General features: G+C 57.1%; 1 protein-coding gene across 3 annotated transcripts in view; it reads left to right on the top strand.

Annotated features, from left to right (window-relative positions):
- Window positions 1-2500: 2500 nt before the first annotated feature.
- The window catches only part of CBS (cystathionine beta-synthase), a 30390-nt gene continuing 16595 nt past the window's right edge, over window positions 2501-16295 (top strand). Inside the window, exons 1-9 of one of the 3 annotated variants that reach the window (XM_027085779.1) lie at window positions 2501-2611; window positions 6230-6437; window positions 9616-9722; window positions 11645-11779; window positions 13145-13224; window positions 13304-13438; window positions 13979-14048; window positions 15301-15392; window positions 16160-16285. In XM_027085779.1, coding sequence (XP_026941580.1) covers window positions 6238-6437; window positions 9616-9722; window positions 11645-11779; window positions 13145-13224; window positions 13304-13438; window positions 13979-14048; window positions 15301-15392; window positions 16160-16285 — 945 coding nt within the window. In that variant the 5' untranslated portion in view covers window positions 2501-2611; window positions 6230-6237. The remainder of the gene's footprint in view (window positions 2612-6229; window positions 6438-9615; window positions 9723-11644; window positions 11780-13144; window positions 13225-13303; window positions 13439-13978; window positions 14049-15300; window positions 15393-16159; window positions 16286-16295) is intronic. The other 2 variants (XM_027085846.1, XM_027085930.1) reach the window with 2 other exon arrangements.

Consider the following 16295-nt stretch of genomic DNA (forward strand, 5'->3'; position numbering starts at 1 on the left):
AGTTTTGTATCAACGTTAACTTTTTGTTTTTTAAAGTCTTTAATTTTTTCAAAGCAGTTTTAGCTTAACTTCTTGATTTTGACAGTTGAAATATGGTTATAGGAAACAATTCTTTGTTTCTGGGAAATACACACTGAAGTAGTTGGGGGTAAAGGGACATTGTATCTCCAACTTACTCTCAACCATTCAGAAAAAACAGATAGATAGATGGTAGATAAATTGATGACAAAGACTTAGATACATATTTTATATGTAAGAATCTAAGAGAGGGAGACACAGAGAGAGAAGTGTAAAGCAAACATAATAAAAATTTAACATTTGGAAAATCTGGATGAAGGGCACCTGGAAATTCTTTATAGTATTTTACTGTATACTATACCACTATAGTATGTACTATACTATAGTGTGTGTGTATATATATATATATATATACTATACCACTTTTCTGACATTCTAAAATTACGTTAAAAATTTTTTTTAAATTTTTATGCTTGCCCTTTAAAACAACACAAGTTCATTGTCTCTCACAGCTCTGGAGGCCAGAAGTCCAAAATCACGGCGCCGCAGGGCCGTGCTCCCTCTGAGGCTCTGGCGGGGGTCATTCCTGCCTCTCCAGCTCCTGTTGCTTGCGTGTTCTTGTCTTGTGCCTGGATGACTCCAGTCTCTGCCTCTGTCTTCACATGGCCATCTCCCCTCTGTGGGTCTGTGTCCAAATTTCCCTCTTGTAAGGACACCAGTCGTACTGGATTTCGAGCTCCCCTCTTTATTCACTATGACCTCATCTTAAGTTGATTATATCCTCAAAGACCCTATTTCCAAGTAAGATCACACTCAAAGATTCAGGGGTTAGTAAAAGTTTAACATCTGGGAATCTTTGAGTATCTGGGAATTCTTATACTATTCCCGCCACTTTGTGGCAGTCTGAAATTATGCCAAGATAACATAATTCGGAGCGTAATTTAAAACTCCCCACTGGAAACCCTCCCAAGCGCCCCAGGTCTTTGAGGCTAAAGTCCAGATCGTGGCCTGGACTCCGCCTCCCCTCCCACCTCTGACCGCACCTGCTTCTGCTCTGGCCACAGTGACCTTCCCTGCTTCCCCGGACACCCTGCTTTCTTCCTGCCCCAGGCCTTTGCACTGGCTAACTTCAGCCGGGGACATCCTTCTCCAGGACAAGATGTGGTGCCTAAGCTCTCTGCTCTAGGGTCACCTGTCCACAGAGACTTCTGACCATCTGATCTGGGACTCTGCCGCTCCTGTCTTTCTCCATTCCCCGCTGTATCATTCTTTATTATCAGTGTCATTAGTGGAAGTTTTTTTATGAAGTGATGTCTGTTGAGCCCCCTCCCCTAGAACAGCAACCCCACAGGCACAGAGGCCATTTGTCTCAGCCTGCTCTGTTTCCCATGCAGCGCTGGGAGCAATGCGGGCACGTGGCCAGCGCACTAAACAGTTGGGTGCTGGGCCAAGTAACTCCATCCTGTGTGTCTGCCCAAGCCTGGCGGCTCCACCTTTCACTTAGTCACTACGGTGCAGGAGAAACTCAAGGGGCAGGGATTCTCCATTCAGCTCGGAACCTCAAGAGGCAGGCAGGCTCTTTAAAAGTCGAGAGCACCCAGTCTGGAATATTGTTATTAGCGGTCGCCTTCCCAGCGACCAGGGCCATCCTGGCCGTCAGCCTTTGGCGCCTTAGGCGCCCGTGAGAGCCTGCCGGCAGCCCGGCTCCCAGCGGCTTTGTGGCTTCTGGCCATGTCCACGTGCGCTCAGCTTCCCTCCCGGGCTGGGCAGACAGAGGGGCTCGGCCGGCGAAGCACTGTGTATGCTGGGCCCTTGGACCGTAAGGGGCAGGAAATAAGTCGGGACAAACCCGCCGTGGTGGATCCGAAGCCCAGGTGCAGAGCGCCTACTGTCTGCGCGCTGGGTCCGCCCGCAGCTTTCAGCCCCCTGGGGTCCCGCGACCAGACAGAACCGTGTCCGGTGGTCGCGGGACCGGGCCAGCGTGAGGGGACCTAGCAGTTGGGATGCGTGCTGAGGCTCATCCTCAGGGCCTTCCAAGTCCTTCTTCTCTCCAGACCGCACGTTTTTAACTCATCAATCAATATTTATTTATTACACTCCCGCAGAGCAAGGATTTACCCAAGTAAAACAGAATCGGGACATTGGGTACAGTGTTCGCACACCCCTGGATGCGGGGTTCGGGTTGGGGTCCCGGGGCGGGAGGTGGGGAGAGGGTAGGGGTAGGCGGAGCGTGCTGGGGTCCCGGGAGTGAGGGGAGAAGAGGGGACAGAGGCCAACGGCCCACGGCTGCGTCAAAAGAGAGTAGGTGATGGGGGTGGGGTCTTGACCCAAGGTGCGGCAGTGGGGGAGGGGTGGGGGCGTGGCGGCTGGGCGTGGCGAGAGGCGGGTACGAGAGAGGTGGTGGCCGCGCGATCCGCAACTCGGGATTGGCCGGAAGCCGGCCCCCGCCCCTTCCTCTCGGCCAATCGCCTTCCTCCCACTCTGGCCGCCCGGTCCCCGGGGTGCCACCCAGCCCCGGGGTCGCGCTTTCCGGGTCACCGCTCGCCGCTCCCGGACGCGCCCAGCCCGCCGCTTTTTCCCGGTCTCGGTCCAGGTGAGCACTTGCCGGACCGTGACTCGCTCCACCCCTAGGCGGAGGGATCTGGCCGGGGTCTGGGACGGGGTCCTCGCCTCGGCAACCGCTGGGCCGGTGTTGCATCATCTACATCTGCCAGCCGCGGAGCTGGCCACGCGACCCCCGCGTCCAGGACCCTCCCCTTATCGCGAGTCCACACTGTCTTGAAGCTGGGGGTTCCGCGCCCACGTGGCCCAGGGCCTTCACTCCAACTCCTGCGGCTGCGGAGGGGACGGCAGGGGGCGCGAGCCGGGGGGCGTCGAGCTGAGACTTTCGGAAGATGCGCTCTAATGGTGGCATCATTGATTTTTCGCTGCATTTTGGATGGGAAATGGTTGTCTCGAAAATTGCTCTTTTCTGCCAGTTCTGTGGAGTGGGCGGGGGGGGCGGGGTGTAAAATATTGATGTAGTTGCGTAGGCTGCGCGGGAGGTGGCTGCCCGCGGTGGGAGGGAGCGCAGGGCAAACAGGGCCCTGCCCCCAGCACGTACTAAGGGGATGGGGGAGGGTGAGACCCTGAGACCCCCACTTCGAGCCCTAGGCTAGGCGGATGGCTGAGCTGGAGAATGGGGAGTGGTAGTGGGGAAGGAGCGGGAGCGCAAAACTTAGCCTCCCAAGAGTTACCTGGGGGTGTTTATCCCAAACGGTATCCCCAAAGGCCAGGTGACCGGGCGGTCTCCAGATCCTCTGTAGCGTCTCAATTACCCGCCTGAAAAGTCTCCCTTTGAAACGGGAGTTTACTACCTTCCGCACCCTTGGCCCTAACTGGCCCCCTTTGGCCGACTGGTGCGCGCGTGCAGGGCGCTGGGGGGCGCGGGGGGCGTGACCCCAGGAGGGTCTTGGGGTTTGGAGTGCGGCAGGAGCCAACAGGACCGCGCCAGGGGAGCCCGCCTTCCCAGCACGCACGTGCGTCGGCGCGCAGGGCGCTGTGCCCGCGGGGAGCTGTGCCCGCTGGGAGCTGAGACGGGCTGCACTGGACTGAATCCGCGGGTTCGAACCCGGGTCGCCCAGCGAGGGTCCCGCCGAGTGCCTGTGGGTTCCACGGAGGCTCTGTCGGTCTCGATTTGAGTTCCAGCAGCCCCTTACCTTTCGGGAGGTCGCTACAGGCGAGGCAAGTCGCCACATAGGAGGCGCAGGGCTGCCTGCGTCTGCGTGGCAGGTCTGCGGGGTGTTCTGGCCAGGGGGCTGCCGGCCTGTCGGCCTCTGATGGGGCGAGAGGTATACGACAGGGGCGCTTCTGCACGACGGAAGAACCACCTACCCGTGGGCGCACCGCGGAGCGAAGGCAGTGTTCCGCTTACCTCGGGGGCTTTTTGAAAGGTGGAAGAAGGACGCGGGGACGTCCCTCCGTGGTTTCACGAGGGGAACTGAACGCCTGAAAAAGTACTTGCTGATCCAAAGACTTGAAGGAACCTCTGCTCTAGGCACGTTTGGGGGCAGATCGGCTGGGAGGCTGGTTTCTCCCGGGAAGCCGTGCGCCGCGGGCCTCGTGGATTTGAAACGGATGTGATTGCCAAGAGTGGGGGTCTCCGCTTCCCCGGCATGCAGGCTCCGGCCTGGGCATCTGGGGCGACCTGCTGGGCGCTGGTCTGCACCTGGCCCTGCGCTGGGAGACAGGGAACCAGCTGGGGCGGCCTCTGCCCTTGCTGATGGTGGCGGTACCTAGATGGGGCCGCTCCCGAGGAGAAATCCAGCGGGTCCACGAGCCTCCATGTGCACCTCCAAGTGAGGGGCCCTTTGCACCTTCAGCCCAGTTCCGCCTGGGCCACCGAAGCTTTTCACAGCAAACTGCCTGCCGAAATGTCCTGGGGAGCAGAGGGGCAAGGCTGGGGGCTGGAGGAGTGGTGAGGGCTGCACTCAGAGGTCACCCCGAGCCACATCCCCTACCTTGAGCTCCTCGCAGGGGCCTTCCAGACCCACAGGGCTCCAGAGACTTGGGGTGGGGGGAGCTTTAGGTTTACAGAAAAGTTGAGGAGAGAGCAGAGTTCTCACGTACCTCCCCCCTCACACTCACGGTTCCCCCTATTATTACCATCTTACGATTTTTACAATGAATGAACATTATGGTTAACGAAAGTCCCTACTTATTCAGATTTCCTTAGTTTCCCCTAATACCCTTTTCTGTTCTGGGATTCCATCCAAGACACCTCATTCCATTTCGTTTTCACTGCTCCTTACGGAGTTGGAGCCGTGGTGAGTGTTCGGTCATCAGCCTGGTGAGTGATGGCTCCGCGCCGGCCGTGGACCGGTCCTCTGTTCAGTGTGGGAAATCACAGGGCGGCAGCCGAGCGGCTGAGCTCAGTCCTGGTTTCTGAAGATGAGAGGTGGGCGTTTGCTCATCGTCACCAGAAGGAGCTGGGCAGGGCTGCAGCCTCTTTGAGTGTGCCCATTCCCTTTCCTTTCTTTCTTTCTTTTTTTGTCATCTATTTTAAGGTTCCATGAGATTTTTAATTGATAAAATACATGTAATATACTGTTTAACTATTCATAAGTTTCTGAATTCAGTAGCAATGCACACATTCACAATGTTGTGCACTATTATCTGTACCCCAAACTTTTTCATCATAACTCTGTACCCATTAAACAGTGACTCCCCTCCCCCTGCCCCTGGGAATCTCTATTCCACTTCATGTCTCTCTGATTTGCCTATTCTAGGTACCTCATATAGGTGGAGTCATGCAATATTCTTCTGGCTTATTTGACTTCACAGAATGTTTCATGCCTTCTTTTTTAGGGTAAAAATATATTTATTAACATCTTCATCTTCCTCTTGTTATTTCCATCATATAAATGTAGTCTTTTAAAATATATATATTTATTTACTTGTCTGCTCCGGGTCTTAGTTGCAGCATGCGGGATCTTCACTATGGAAAGCGGGATCTAGTTCCCTGACCAGGTATCGAACCTGGGCCCCCTGCATTGGAAGCGCGGAGTCTTAACCCCTGGACCACCAGGGGAGCCCCTAAATGTAGTCTTTCTCAAACAACTTTATTGAGATCTCTTTGATATATAAAAGTCATATATATATTTAAGGTGTACAACGTGATGTTTTGATTTATGTATACGTTACGAAAAGAGCACAATCAAGCTATCAAGTTGAATAACGCTCATCACCTCTACATAGTTGCTGTGTGTGTGTGTCTGTGTGTGTGTGCGTGCGCTCACATGTTGAGAAGATTTTAAAACTTCATTGTTTTTTCATGGCCAAATACTCTTCCACTGTATGGGGAAACCACATTTTGTTTATACATTCATCCGCTGACAGACACTTGGTTTGTTTCCAGGTTTTTGCTATTGTGAACAGTGCCGTTATGAATGCGGTGGGCACATACTGTATGTTTCCATTTTTTTTGGCTATATGCGTAGGGGTGGAATTGCCGGGTCACACGGTAGTTGTATGCTTAACCCTTTGAGAAGCTGTCCAGCTGTTGTCCACAGCAGCTGGTGCCTGCGTAGTTAGGCCTTTTCCTGCCGAGCTACTTGAGTGAACGGAGCTCGGCGCGCAGGATTCCCAGGACAGGCAACAGAGAAGCAGGCCCTTCTGCAGGTGTTTGGAAACTGCCCGAACTGACGGCATCTCTTCCCCTTGCCTTTGACAGATCCCACCATGCCTTCTGAGACACCCCAAGCAGAAGAGAGGTCTGCAGGGTGCCCCCACCTCTCAGGGGCACACCTGGGGAAAGGAAGCCTGGAAAAGGAGCCTCCGGGAGACAAGGAGGTCCTGTGGATCCGTCCCGATGCCCCGAGCAGGTGCTCCTGGCAGCTGGGCAGGCCTGCCACCAGCTCTCCACATCGCCACACTGCTCTGTGAGTCCCTTTATGATCATAAGATGGGGGAAGAGTTTGCTACCTGAAGCCAGGTAGCCACAGGGACCTGGGGTGTGAACTGCCACCCCACCACCCCCATCCCTTGCAGTCGCTCTGGATGGGTGGTGAGCTGGGGTGGGAGGTGTTTTATAGCTGAGTCCCCCAAGGCTCAGAGAGGCCAAGGCTCGTCTGTGTGGTGGCGCAGCACCTAGTTCAGTGCCTCCCAAGAGCAGATGCTCAATAAATAAAGGGATGTGCCCAGGTCCCACGCTCTGAGTGACAGGTAGGGGGGAGGTTTCTGATCCAGATCCGTCAGGTTGCACACTCTTGTAATTAGGATCATGCCTGCCCTTCTCTGCTCAACTCCAGGCTGTGAGATATTTCTCTGTAGTGGGGTCTTTGTGGTTGGACTGAGACTGTTGGATGAATAAACCGCGACTTTAAGCCCTCTCTTGGGTATTCATGTGTCTGCAATGATCTCATTATGAATAACTGCAGTGGAAAATGCAGTTCATTTAGTCACACCTACTATATGTGTGCCCTGTTCTAGGTGCACAATCAGATCAATCAGTGGGAAAGGAGAAAAAAACAAAAAAGGCAAAAATCCCTGAGCCATCATGAAACTCGAACTGAGTTCACTAAATCTTAGGATTATCTTTATTTCCTTAGTGTTCTCTCCCAGAAATACAACAAAGGAGTCGGAAGAACATGCCTTTTGGATGTTTGGTTCTTATCCTTCACACACTGCTGTACCAACGTTTATGATTATTGATTTTCGATTCAGAACTGGGGAGGGGGAGGGGGAGGGGTGCTCTCCTCACTGGGGCCAATGGACCGAAGTAACATTTACAAACCCAGAAGCTCCCAGCGTTAAACATACCTCGATTCTGGGAGCTCAGGAGGCCAAGTTGGCCGCCGGCCATAGGGCATGAGCCCCTGCTTCCAGAACAAAGCAGGGGGTGAAATGGCTCCGTGAGCTTCTCACTGGGCCTGGGGTGGCTGGGACACCATCCTATCCAGGCTGCAACCTAGCATCCCACCTGCACTTCACGTGGTGGCCTGACCCTCCTAAAACGCCCTGGTGCGGTTGCTGTCCCATCCTGAAACTGCTTGTCCCAGTTCAGGTTATGAGGAGCTGGGCCCAGGCCTGAGGCTCTGGGGCTCACCCGCTGTCAGGACGCTGGACCCGGGTCCCTGGACGAGGCAGCCTAGGCGATCCCGGTGGTGAGAGCACAGGGGTGATGAGACGGGTGGCCTGGGGAGACCTCAGAGCCGGTACCTGGATGGGCAGGAGGTGCCAGCCCTGTGGGTATCTGGGGAAGGGGTTCCAGACGGTTCCCAGGTAGGGTGGGCTTAGAACGAGGAACAGAATGGGAGCAGCAGAGGGAGGGGAGGGGCTGCTGAGGGGAAGCAGAGCCAGGCGCCCTGCCAGGCGAGGGGGTTTCAGGTTATTCCAGGGGGCTGTAGGGCTCTGCTCCCGGAAGCCTGCTGGGCTGTCTCAGGGAAAGCAGCTGAGATAAGGTGTTAAATTCCCTCCCCAGGCCCGGCCGATCACCTCAGGCAAGCTTCCCAGGTGACTTTCTGCGCCCCCCCCACCCTCCCCCACCCCCCGGTGCTGAGTCAGGAGCCCTGAGTTCTCCGCAGGGGCGGGCTGGGCCTCCCCGTTCTCAGGCCGCTACAACCTCTGCTGGGGGTGGATGACTCAGCCGCCCTCCAGTCCCTCCCAGGTGTTTACCCCTCCTGCCCTGGCTTTAACTAGTTAATAAGTCAACCCCGAGGTCGCCCCTAGAGCCTGGTATCCCTCCAAGTCTGGGGTCAGGAGCCCTTTGCCCCCGCCCCGGCTCTCCCCTCACCCCAACTTCCACACCTCTCTTGGCCAAGCCTGCCTCTGGGGGGGCTCGGGGCGTCCGTGCCACCTTGGAGGGTGCAGCTGGGCTCTGGCCAGGCCGTGTTGCTGCCCGTGTGGGCCCCGGGGTGGAAGGCGGCATTCCCGGGGAGCGGGGAGGAATCTACATGGTTAACGGGTCCCTGCAGTGGGGACCGCGGCTCACGCAAGCGTGAGAGCCGTGGGGATGGCACCTGAGAAATCCAGGTGTAGGAAGCCATTGAGTTTCTTGGAACTCACGTCAGTTTTGCATATTCCGGGATGAATAGTCGGTCCCTGAGGATGAGGATGGAGGCAACATCGTGGGGGCCACTCAGGAAACGCAGGTATCACAGCGTGCACAGCTGAGCAGCAGCTGAGCTGTCCCACACCTTCCTGTCACCTGTCACTGGCTGCTCAGCTGGAAGAACCACTGGGGAGGGGGGGGCAGTCACTCCAATGTGAAGGGGGACAGTTGGTCCATGAGAAGCGAATCCCGTTCTGGGCCTGGAGGCCCACCTGGGAATTCGCCTGACCTTAGCCCCAAGGACAAGAGATGACCCGCCAGAGGCCTTTGTTCTTTGGTCTGAGTATCAGGCTTCCTGCCACCTGTGCCAGACACTCTGAGTGATGCCAGGTGCCTGGGTGGGCTCTTTGCAGTCACTGTCACTGTCACTGCCCGGTGGCCAGACCGTCTGAGGGAGTCTCTGTCCAAGGGTCCCCACCAGTTTTTTCATCGAAGAAAAGGAAGGGAGGTATCCCAGGAGGCAGGTGCTGAGAGAGGAGATGAATTGAAGATCAAAAACCTAAAAAGATCAGGACTTCCCTGATGGTCCAGTGGCTATGACTCCGCCTTCCAATGCAGGGGGCGCGGGTTTGATCCCATATGCCAAAAGAAAAAAACCTAAAAAGGTGGACCAGGACGTGATGTTTTGAAATCAGTGTTTGTTTGTTTTAACTTTTTTATTTGGAAATAACACTCAAATGAAGTTGCAAAAATCATACAGAGAGGTCGTGGGGACGTTCGCCCAGCTGCCCACTGATACCATCTGTTACCACAGTGCGTTTTCAAACCCCGGAAACGTTGGTGCAGCTGTTCACTAAACTGCATTCGTTTTCATAGGTTTTGAGGTGAACTTGCCCGTGCATGTGTGTGTGACCTTTTAGCAAATGTGGATGCGTGTACTTGCCACCCAGTTCCTCATGAAAGGCAATTCTTGGCTTTACTTCTTGATTTATTTAGAAGAATGTGCTGGCGTGCCAAGGCTGGTACCGTTTTGTTTTTCTGAGTAATCGTGGACTCCTCTGTTTTAGGGAGAAGTCTCCCAAAATCCTGCCAGACATCCTGAAGAAGATTGGGGATACCCCGATGGTGAGGATTAACAAGATTGGGAGGAACTTCGGCCTGAAGTGTGAGCTCCGTGAGTGCCGGCTTCCTGCGCGCGGCTCGCAGGCTGGGGCGCGGGTGGGCCCCTCACACCCTGCGGGAGGGGTGTTCGACCACGTCAGGTGAGGTCGGGAAGCACCCAGGACAGGGCGGGCTGCTGGAGGGTGAGCGAGCCCTCGCCGGAGTCGGTGTAAGGGGGGCCGTGGCCTGTGAGCTGAGGCCTGGATTGTGGAGGGAAGCGTGTCCGGGCAGATGTCGGGGGCAGAACCCGAGCCGGGAAGGCGGTGCTCTAAGCCGGCAACTGCAGGAGCAGAGCGGCGCCGTTCTGTCTCGGACTCTCGTAGGGAGGGGCAGCCATGCCGTGGGTGGGGTGGGCTGACCTGAGAGCCGGGGCGGGTTTTGTGATGAGGGTCCCAGCCATCAGCCGGGCAGGAACTGGCTGCCCCGGTGCTCAGACAGACAGTTCGCGTCTCACTTAGGAGACAGAGTGGGGATTTGGGAGCTGCGTCTGGTACACGTGGGGATCACCTGAGAGTCTTATCCAAGTCCTATGGAGAAGGGACTTCTTTGCAGGAGGCTGTTTCCAGGAACACAAGAGGGTGGGGGCCTTTCTTCACCGCCACTGTTCTCCCAGCTCGGAGCCCAGGTAGATGTCAGCCTTGTCCCAGAGGAAGTGACAGGTGCAGAGGCCCTGGGGCGGACCAGGCCCGGTGCTGCTGGGGCAGAGAGAGCTGGGGAGGGGAGGGCGTGGGGGTCCTTGGGGGTCAACACCTCCTAGGGGAGGGACCGAGGCCACGTGGTCGATTCACCCCAGAGGCATCACCATCAGAGGCTTCCCGCGCATGCCTCTGGTGAAGAATTCTCTCATAAGCAACAAGCAGTACACACTCCCAGGCGCTGCTGGGGGTGTATCAGAACAGCCCAGGAGAGCTATCTGCTCTGTGCTCCTCCATCAGATAACAGAGACCAGTAACCAGTACCCCATCGGCATGGGCCTGCTGCGTGCGCGTCAACTTGGCAGGAGCCCCTGAAGTAGGTTTTACTGTGTCCATTTTACAGATGGAAAAACCGAGCCCCCGGTTGGTTACTTGGCTTGCCCACGGCTGATCAGCTTGAATCCCTGCGTCTCTGTTGGCTTTCCCAGGGGCTCATTAGAATTTTCTAACAAGTAATTCAAGTGTGTGACCTACAAGAGTCTGGGGTGCAGGGCTCCTCAGCGGTCAGACATTCAAGAGCCCCTCCTTCACTGTCCCGGCAGGGGCCTCTCTGGGTCTTGTGGATTTCAGAAACCAGGACAAAGCAGGAGGAGCTTGTTTTGTGGGTGCTGCAGGCCAGCCTGGTCCTTCAGTCACATTTGGTGCCACCGCTCCCCCTTTTACGAACACTGCATGTTTTTGAGAGGTGGGAGGGAGCCCTCCCCCAAGGGAAGAAGAGCAGAAGCAGAGGCTTAGGCACGGGAGAGGACGTCGTATCTGCTAGGTGTGGAAGGTGTGTGGGTCCTGGTCTGTGACGGGTGAGCTGTGGCTTCAGGACATCAGGTCGTCTGTCATGATCCGCTGGGTACGGCGGGGCTGTCTGCCCTGATTTAAGCCTGGGCTCCAGTCGGCCGCCCCCTGCACGCCCAGCAAGTCTCTTCGGGACTGTGCTGCGTCACGGGGGTGGCTCTGCTCCATCCATCCAGCTGGGGGGGCTCCTTAGGCTGCACTGTCTCATGCACTTGGAGTTGCCACATGGTCCGTGGTGGGTGGGACGGGCAGGTGGCAGAAGCTCCCGTGGGCAAGCACCCTCACCCACATCAGGTGTGGGAGGTGGCAATGGAAAGGCGATGATTTTCAGGACCACCGAAGCTTGTCCCTGCATCCTGGGCGTATCGGGTGCTGGGGAGGGGACGGCACGGCAGGCATCCCTTAGCGGTCGGGGTCCTCTTCCTCTCTCATGACGCGTCTCTGGCTCCAGTGGCCAAGTGTGAGTTCTTCAACGCGGGCGGGAGCGTGAAGGACCGCATCAGCCTGCGAATGATTGAGGATGCTGAGCGCGAGGGGACCCTGAAGCCTGGGGACACCATCATCGAGCCGACGTCGGGGAACACAGGTGGGCGCTGCCACGGGCCAGAGCTCCCGGCCCGGGTGACCTGGGGCTGCACGCGCCGGTCTGTCCGGCGGGCCCTTCCCTTCCCTCCACGCACTTCGCTCGGCTCCTGATGCCTGTGTGCAGGTGTGTGGCTGCGCCCAGCTTTCACTGATATCTTGCCGTCCAGCTGCATTGGTGATGTTGGAGTCTGTTATGTGGGCAACTACACCTTGTAGTAAAAATCTGTCCTAGTTTCCTTTGGCTGCGGTAATAAATCCCACAGCCTAGGCAGCTTAATCAACAGACATTTATTATCTCGCAGTCTGGAGGCTGGACAACTGACATCAGGTGTCAGCAGGGCTGGTTCCTCCTGAGGCCTCTCTCCTGGGCATCTTCTCCCTGTGTCCTCACGTGCGTCCCTCCGTGTGTGTCTGTGTCCTGATCTCTTCTTATGAGGACACCAGACATACAGGGTTAGGGCCCACCCATATGACCTCGTTTAACCTTAATCTCCTCTTCAAAGACCCATCTCCAGTTAGAGTCACGTTCTGAGGGGGGTTGTAGGGTAAGACTTCAACAGATGAATTTTGGAGGGACACAGTTGAGTCCATAACACTCCACCCTCTGGCCCCCAGAATTCATGTCCTTCTCGAATGCAAAGTACATTCACCCCCATCCCAACAGTCCCCCAAAGCCTGAACCCGTTCCAGCACCGACGTTAAGTCTCATGTAAGGATCACCTAAGTCAGAGGCGGATGAGACCTGAGGCTCGATTCCTCCTGAAGCAAAATTCCCCTCCGGCTGCGAACCTTCAAACCGGACAATTTATGTGTTTCCAAAGCACAGTGGCAGGCCAGGCACAGGACAGACATTTCCATCCAAACCCAGAAAGGGCTCGCGGGTCCCAAGCAGGTCCGAAGCCGAGCGGGGCAAACTCCAGGAGATCTTGAGGCTCCAGAACCCTCCTCTCTGGCTCCGTGTTCTGTCTTCAGACTAACTGGGGTGGCCCCTCCCCTCAGCCCTGGGCAGCGGCCCTGACCCCTTTGGAACCAGGGAGGAGGCGTCCGGCCCGGGCCTGTGCCCCGGCCCCGTGGTGGGGCTGGGGACGGGAACACGCGGGCTCCACAACGTCTGCTGCTATTGTCACCTCCCAGGCGCCCAGTAAGAGCTGGAGGAATTGGGGTTCGTGGTGGGCAGCCTGCTTTCTTCTCTGGGCGCACTTGCCTTTTTATCTCTGCCTCCGCATTCTCCTCTTATCCCCTCATTTGAGGGCAGAAGGGGATGACGTAGGGCATTTTTGCAGCGTCCTCTCCCCTGGGCCTTTGGGGCTGGAAGCGGGGTCTCGGGGGCACCGTGGCCCCCTCTCACTGCATGTGCTGTCCCCAGGGATCGGGCTGGCCCTGGCTGCCGCGGTGAAGGGCTACCATTGCATCATCGTGATGCCAGAGAAGATGAGTACTGAGAAGGTAGGCGGGCATCTCCCCGGCCCCTGCCCCTGCGCTGTAGGCCCGGTGGGGAGGTGAAGGCCACCACGTACCTCTGCAGGTGGACGTCCTGCGTGCCCTGGGGGCCGAGATCGTGAGGACACCCACCAACGCCAGATTCGACTCCCCTGAGTCACATGTGGGCGTGGCCTGGAGGCTGAGGAACGAGATCCCCAATTCTCACATCCTGGACCAGGTGAGGGCCGGGCCCTGGGGGCGACTGTGTGCCCAGAGGCTTGGGACCAAGTGGGGCCTTCCCTGGGGGATGTCTGCCGGGGGCTTGGGGGTGGTGTCACATCTGCAGCAGGAGCAGAGGCCGCAGAGGGACCGACGCACTGGGACGCGGTCACTGGCCTCTCCCAGCCCAGTGTGTGGCCGGCAGGGTCGGCCAAGCCTTTGGCTCTGCTGTCTGTGTGCCGGCTTCGAGGGCTCAGCTCAGTGCGCTGGAACGCCCTTTGCAGAGGACCCGGGAAGCTCTCTACAGGCATAAGATACATGCAGACCTTTTGACTGGAAGCTCTTCTTTGTCACTCACTCCACATCTGGGTTAATTCAGAAATCGCATCTTGTGGAGAGCTGGTTTTCGTGCTTGGTGTCTGTTGAGGTGCCCGGGCCATTCCCCGAGCTGCCGGCATCCTCTCTGGCTTTGCACTGAGCTGTTTGCCTGGTGCCCTGGGGCTGCTGCCGGTTCTGTGCCTCGACTTCAGCAGGACTCCTCTGCTCTCTTTCCTTGCAGTACCGCAATGCCAGCAACCCTCTCGCTCACTACGACATCACGGCCGAGGAGATCCTGCAGCAGTGTGACGGTGTATACTTCTAACCCTGCTGTCCATCTTGACTGGGAGTGTACAAGTCACTTACCCGCTCCTTCGTAAACTCCTTTTAATCCTTCAAAACCCAGCTCCAATGTCCCTCTCCGTGAAGTGCTTTCTAGAACATTTCTCTAGAGCGGTTTCCTCCCTCTTGGACTTTGCCCGTGCCTCTCCTATAGCGCCAAACATACCATGTGGTTGTATCTGTTTACCTAGCAGTCTTTCCTCCAGACCCGTAGGAGCTCCTGAGTGCAGGGCACAAGGGTGTCCCAGGCTGGTTCTGGGCTCACAGCTGGGGCTTCACGTTGCTGAACGGCACTTGGCCTCAAGTCCCAGCCTGGGCACTGAATTCAACATTGGGGTTTTCTCATCTGCAGAACTGGGGTGGTGACATCTGCAGTTAGCTTACTCTGTACAGACATGAGGCTGCTTGGAACCTCTCCGCACAGTTGTTGCCAAGGCCGAGGGGGTTGCGATGTTTTCTGACGGGCCGTTTCCGTAAGAGGTCTTCGGGAAGAGTTGCCAGGGGCTTGGCACCCCTGGCTTCCTGTTTGGAGCCTAGCGTTGGCTTAAGTGCCCTCGTTCCGTGCCCAGGAGCCAGGCAGCAAGGTCCAGGCATTTGCTCACCCAGGTCTTATGTGTGAGAATCCTCTCATTCGGTAAAAACAGCCTTTCTGCCTCCGCACGGGTGCCTGCGCTGACTTGTCTGCAGGTGCCTGAGCTGGCCGCCGGGCACTGAGAGAGCCCAGACGACGTCTGAGCCAAGCTGAGCGGTTTATTCTGGTCCCTTTGATAATTCAGTTCACTTATCCACGTCGTCTGAACCAGACAGCTTAAGGAAGCGTGAAGAGCCTCCCTGGCTCAGCCCTCAGCCAGCTGGGGCCCACCCCCTGCAGGAAGTCACCTTGTTCACGATTCATGACAAACAGGGATTTCAGGGACTGGCTGCGTTTAGCCTTAAACGGGGCTCCCTGGGGCTCTGTTCCTGTGACTGTGTCTCAAAGATGAAGGACTGTGATGAGAGGCTTTAAATTTGAGAATAGGTTTGCTTTTGCCCTTTCTGATAACTTGCCTTCATTGTGGTTGAGGACCTTCTTGCTTCTTATTAAGAGTGGAGGGCTGAGCAGAAACTAACACACCATTGTAAAGCAATTATACTCCAGTAAAGATGCTTAAAAAAAAAAGAGTGGGGGTCGGCCGCTCCTGCCTGAGGATGTTCTCCCTGACATGCCTTCTCCCCTGTCAGGGAGGCTGGACATGCTGGTGGCGTCGGCGGGCACGGGGGGCACCATCACGGGCATCGCCAGGAAGCTGAAGGAGAAGTGCCCTGGATGCAAGGTGAGGGGCTGCGAGGGCGCCAGCCTGCCCCGCCCAGGAGATGTGGGCCTGGACGTGTGCGCGTTCCCCACCTGCGGCCTGAACTGCAGCTGGAGGCTTAACTGTCGGGCTCCCTGGCCTTGGGCCCACAGAGTGGCCTCTGCTTTAGAGCCGGAAGTGCCCATTTCTGACACTTATGCGTAGACGGCCTTGCATCTTATATGGGGGGGGGGTGTACCTGTGCCTGCCCCGGGGATAAAGGACCCAGCAACCTGGACGCCCAGATGAGCTGGGGGTGGGAGAGTCCATTTGGGTGGCCTCCAAGGGTCATTCCAGAAGCCGAGAGCTCTCAGGTTCAGGTCCTACCGCTGCCCCACCGGGGCTCTGAGAGTAGGGGAGGGGCTCCTGAGCCTGGGGAGGGGCTCAGAGAGACCCCCACTGGAGGTGCCGAGCGCACCCTTCCTCTCTGCCCATTTCTCCGCCGTCCAGGAGAGGTCAGTCCTAGCGCCCCCCTCGCCCCAGGCTCCCGCTGTCCCGGGGCGTCTCCTGGGGCTGTCCTCGGGCACCCCGCGCAGGAGGAGCTTTCCAGGACGCCACTTCCCCCAGCCTCATGCTGCCCCTCGAGTGCCCTGAGCTGGACATTCATTTACCTTGCGATCTCCCAGCGCCCGCGCCTGGGTTTGTGGGTTTCGAGCCTCGTGCCCGAGGTCCGGGAACAGGGTCCGCGCCCGGATGACAGCCGGGTGCGTCCAGGTGAGACTTGAGCCCTAAGGCTGCCCACTCTGCAGATCATCGGGGTGGACCCCGAAGGCTCCATCCTCGCAGAGCCCGAGGAGCTGAACCAGACGGAGCAGACGGCGTACGAAGTGGAAGGGATCGGCTACGACTTCATCCCCACCGTGCTGGACCGGACGGTAGGCGGGG

Source organism: Aethalodelphis obliquidens, unplaced genomic scaffold (genome assembly GCF_003676395.1).
Source record: "Aethalodelphis obliquidens isolate GAN/ISIS:26980383/991018 unplaced genomic scaffold, ASM367639v1 scaffold1, whole genome shotgun sequence".
In the NCBI taxonomy this organism is placed as follows: Eukaryota; Metazoa; Chordata; class Mammalia; order Artiodactyla; family Delphinidae; genus Aethalodelphis; species Aethalodelphis obliquidens.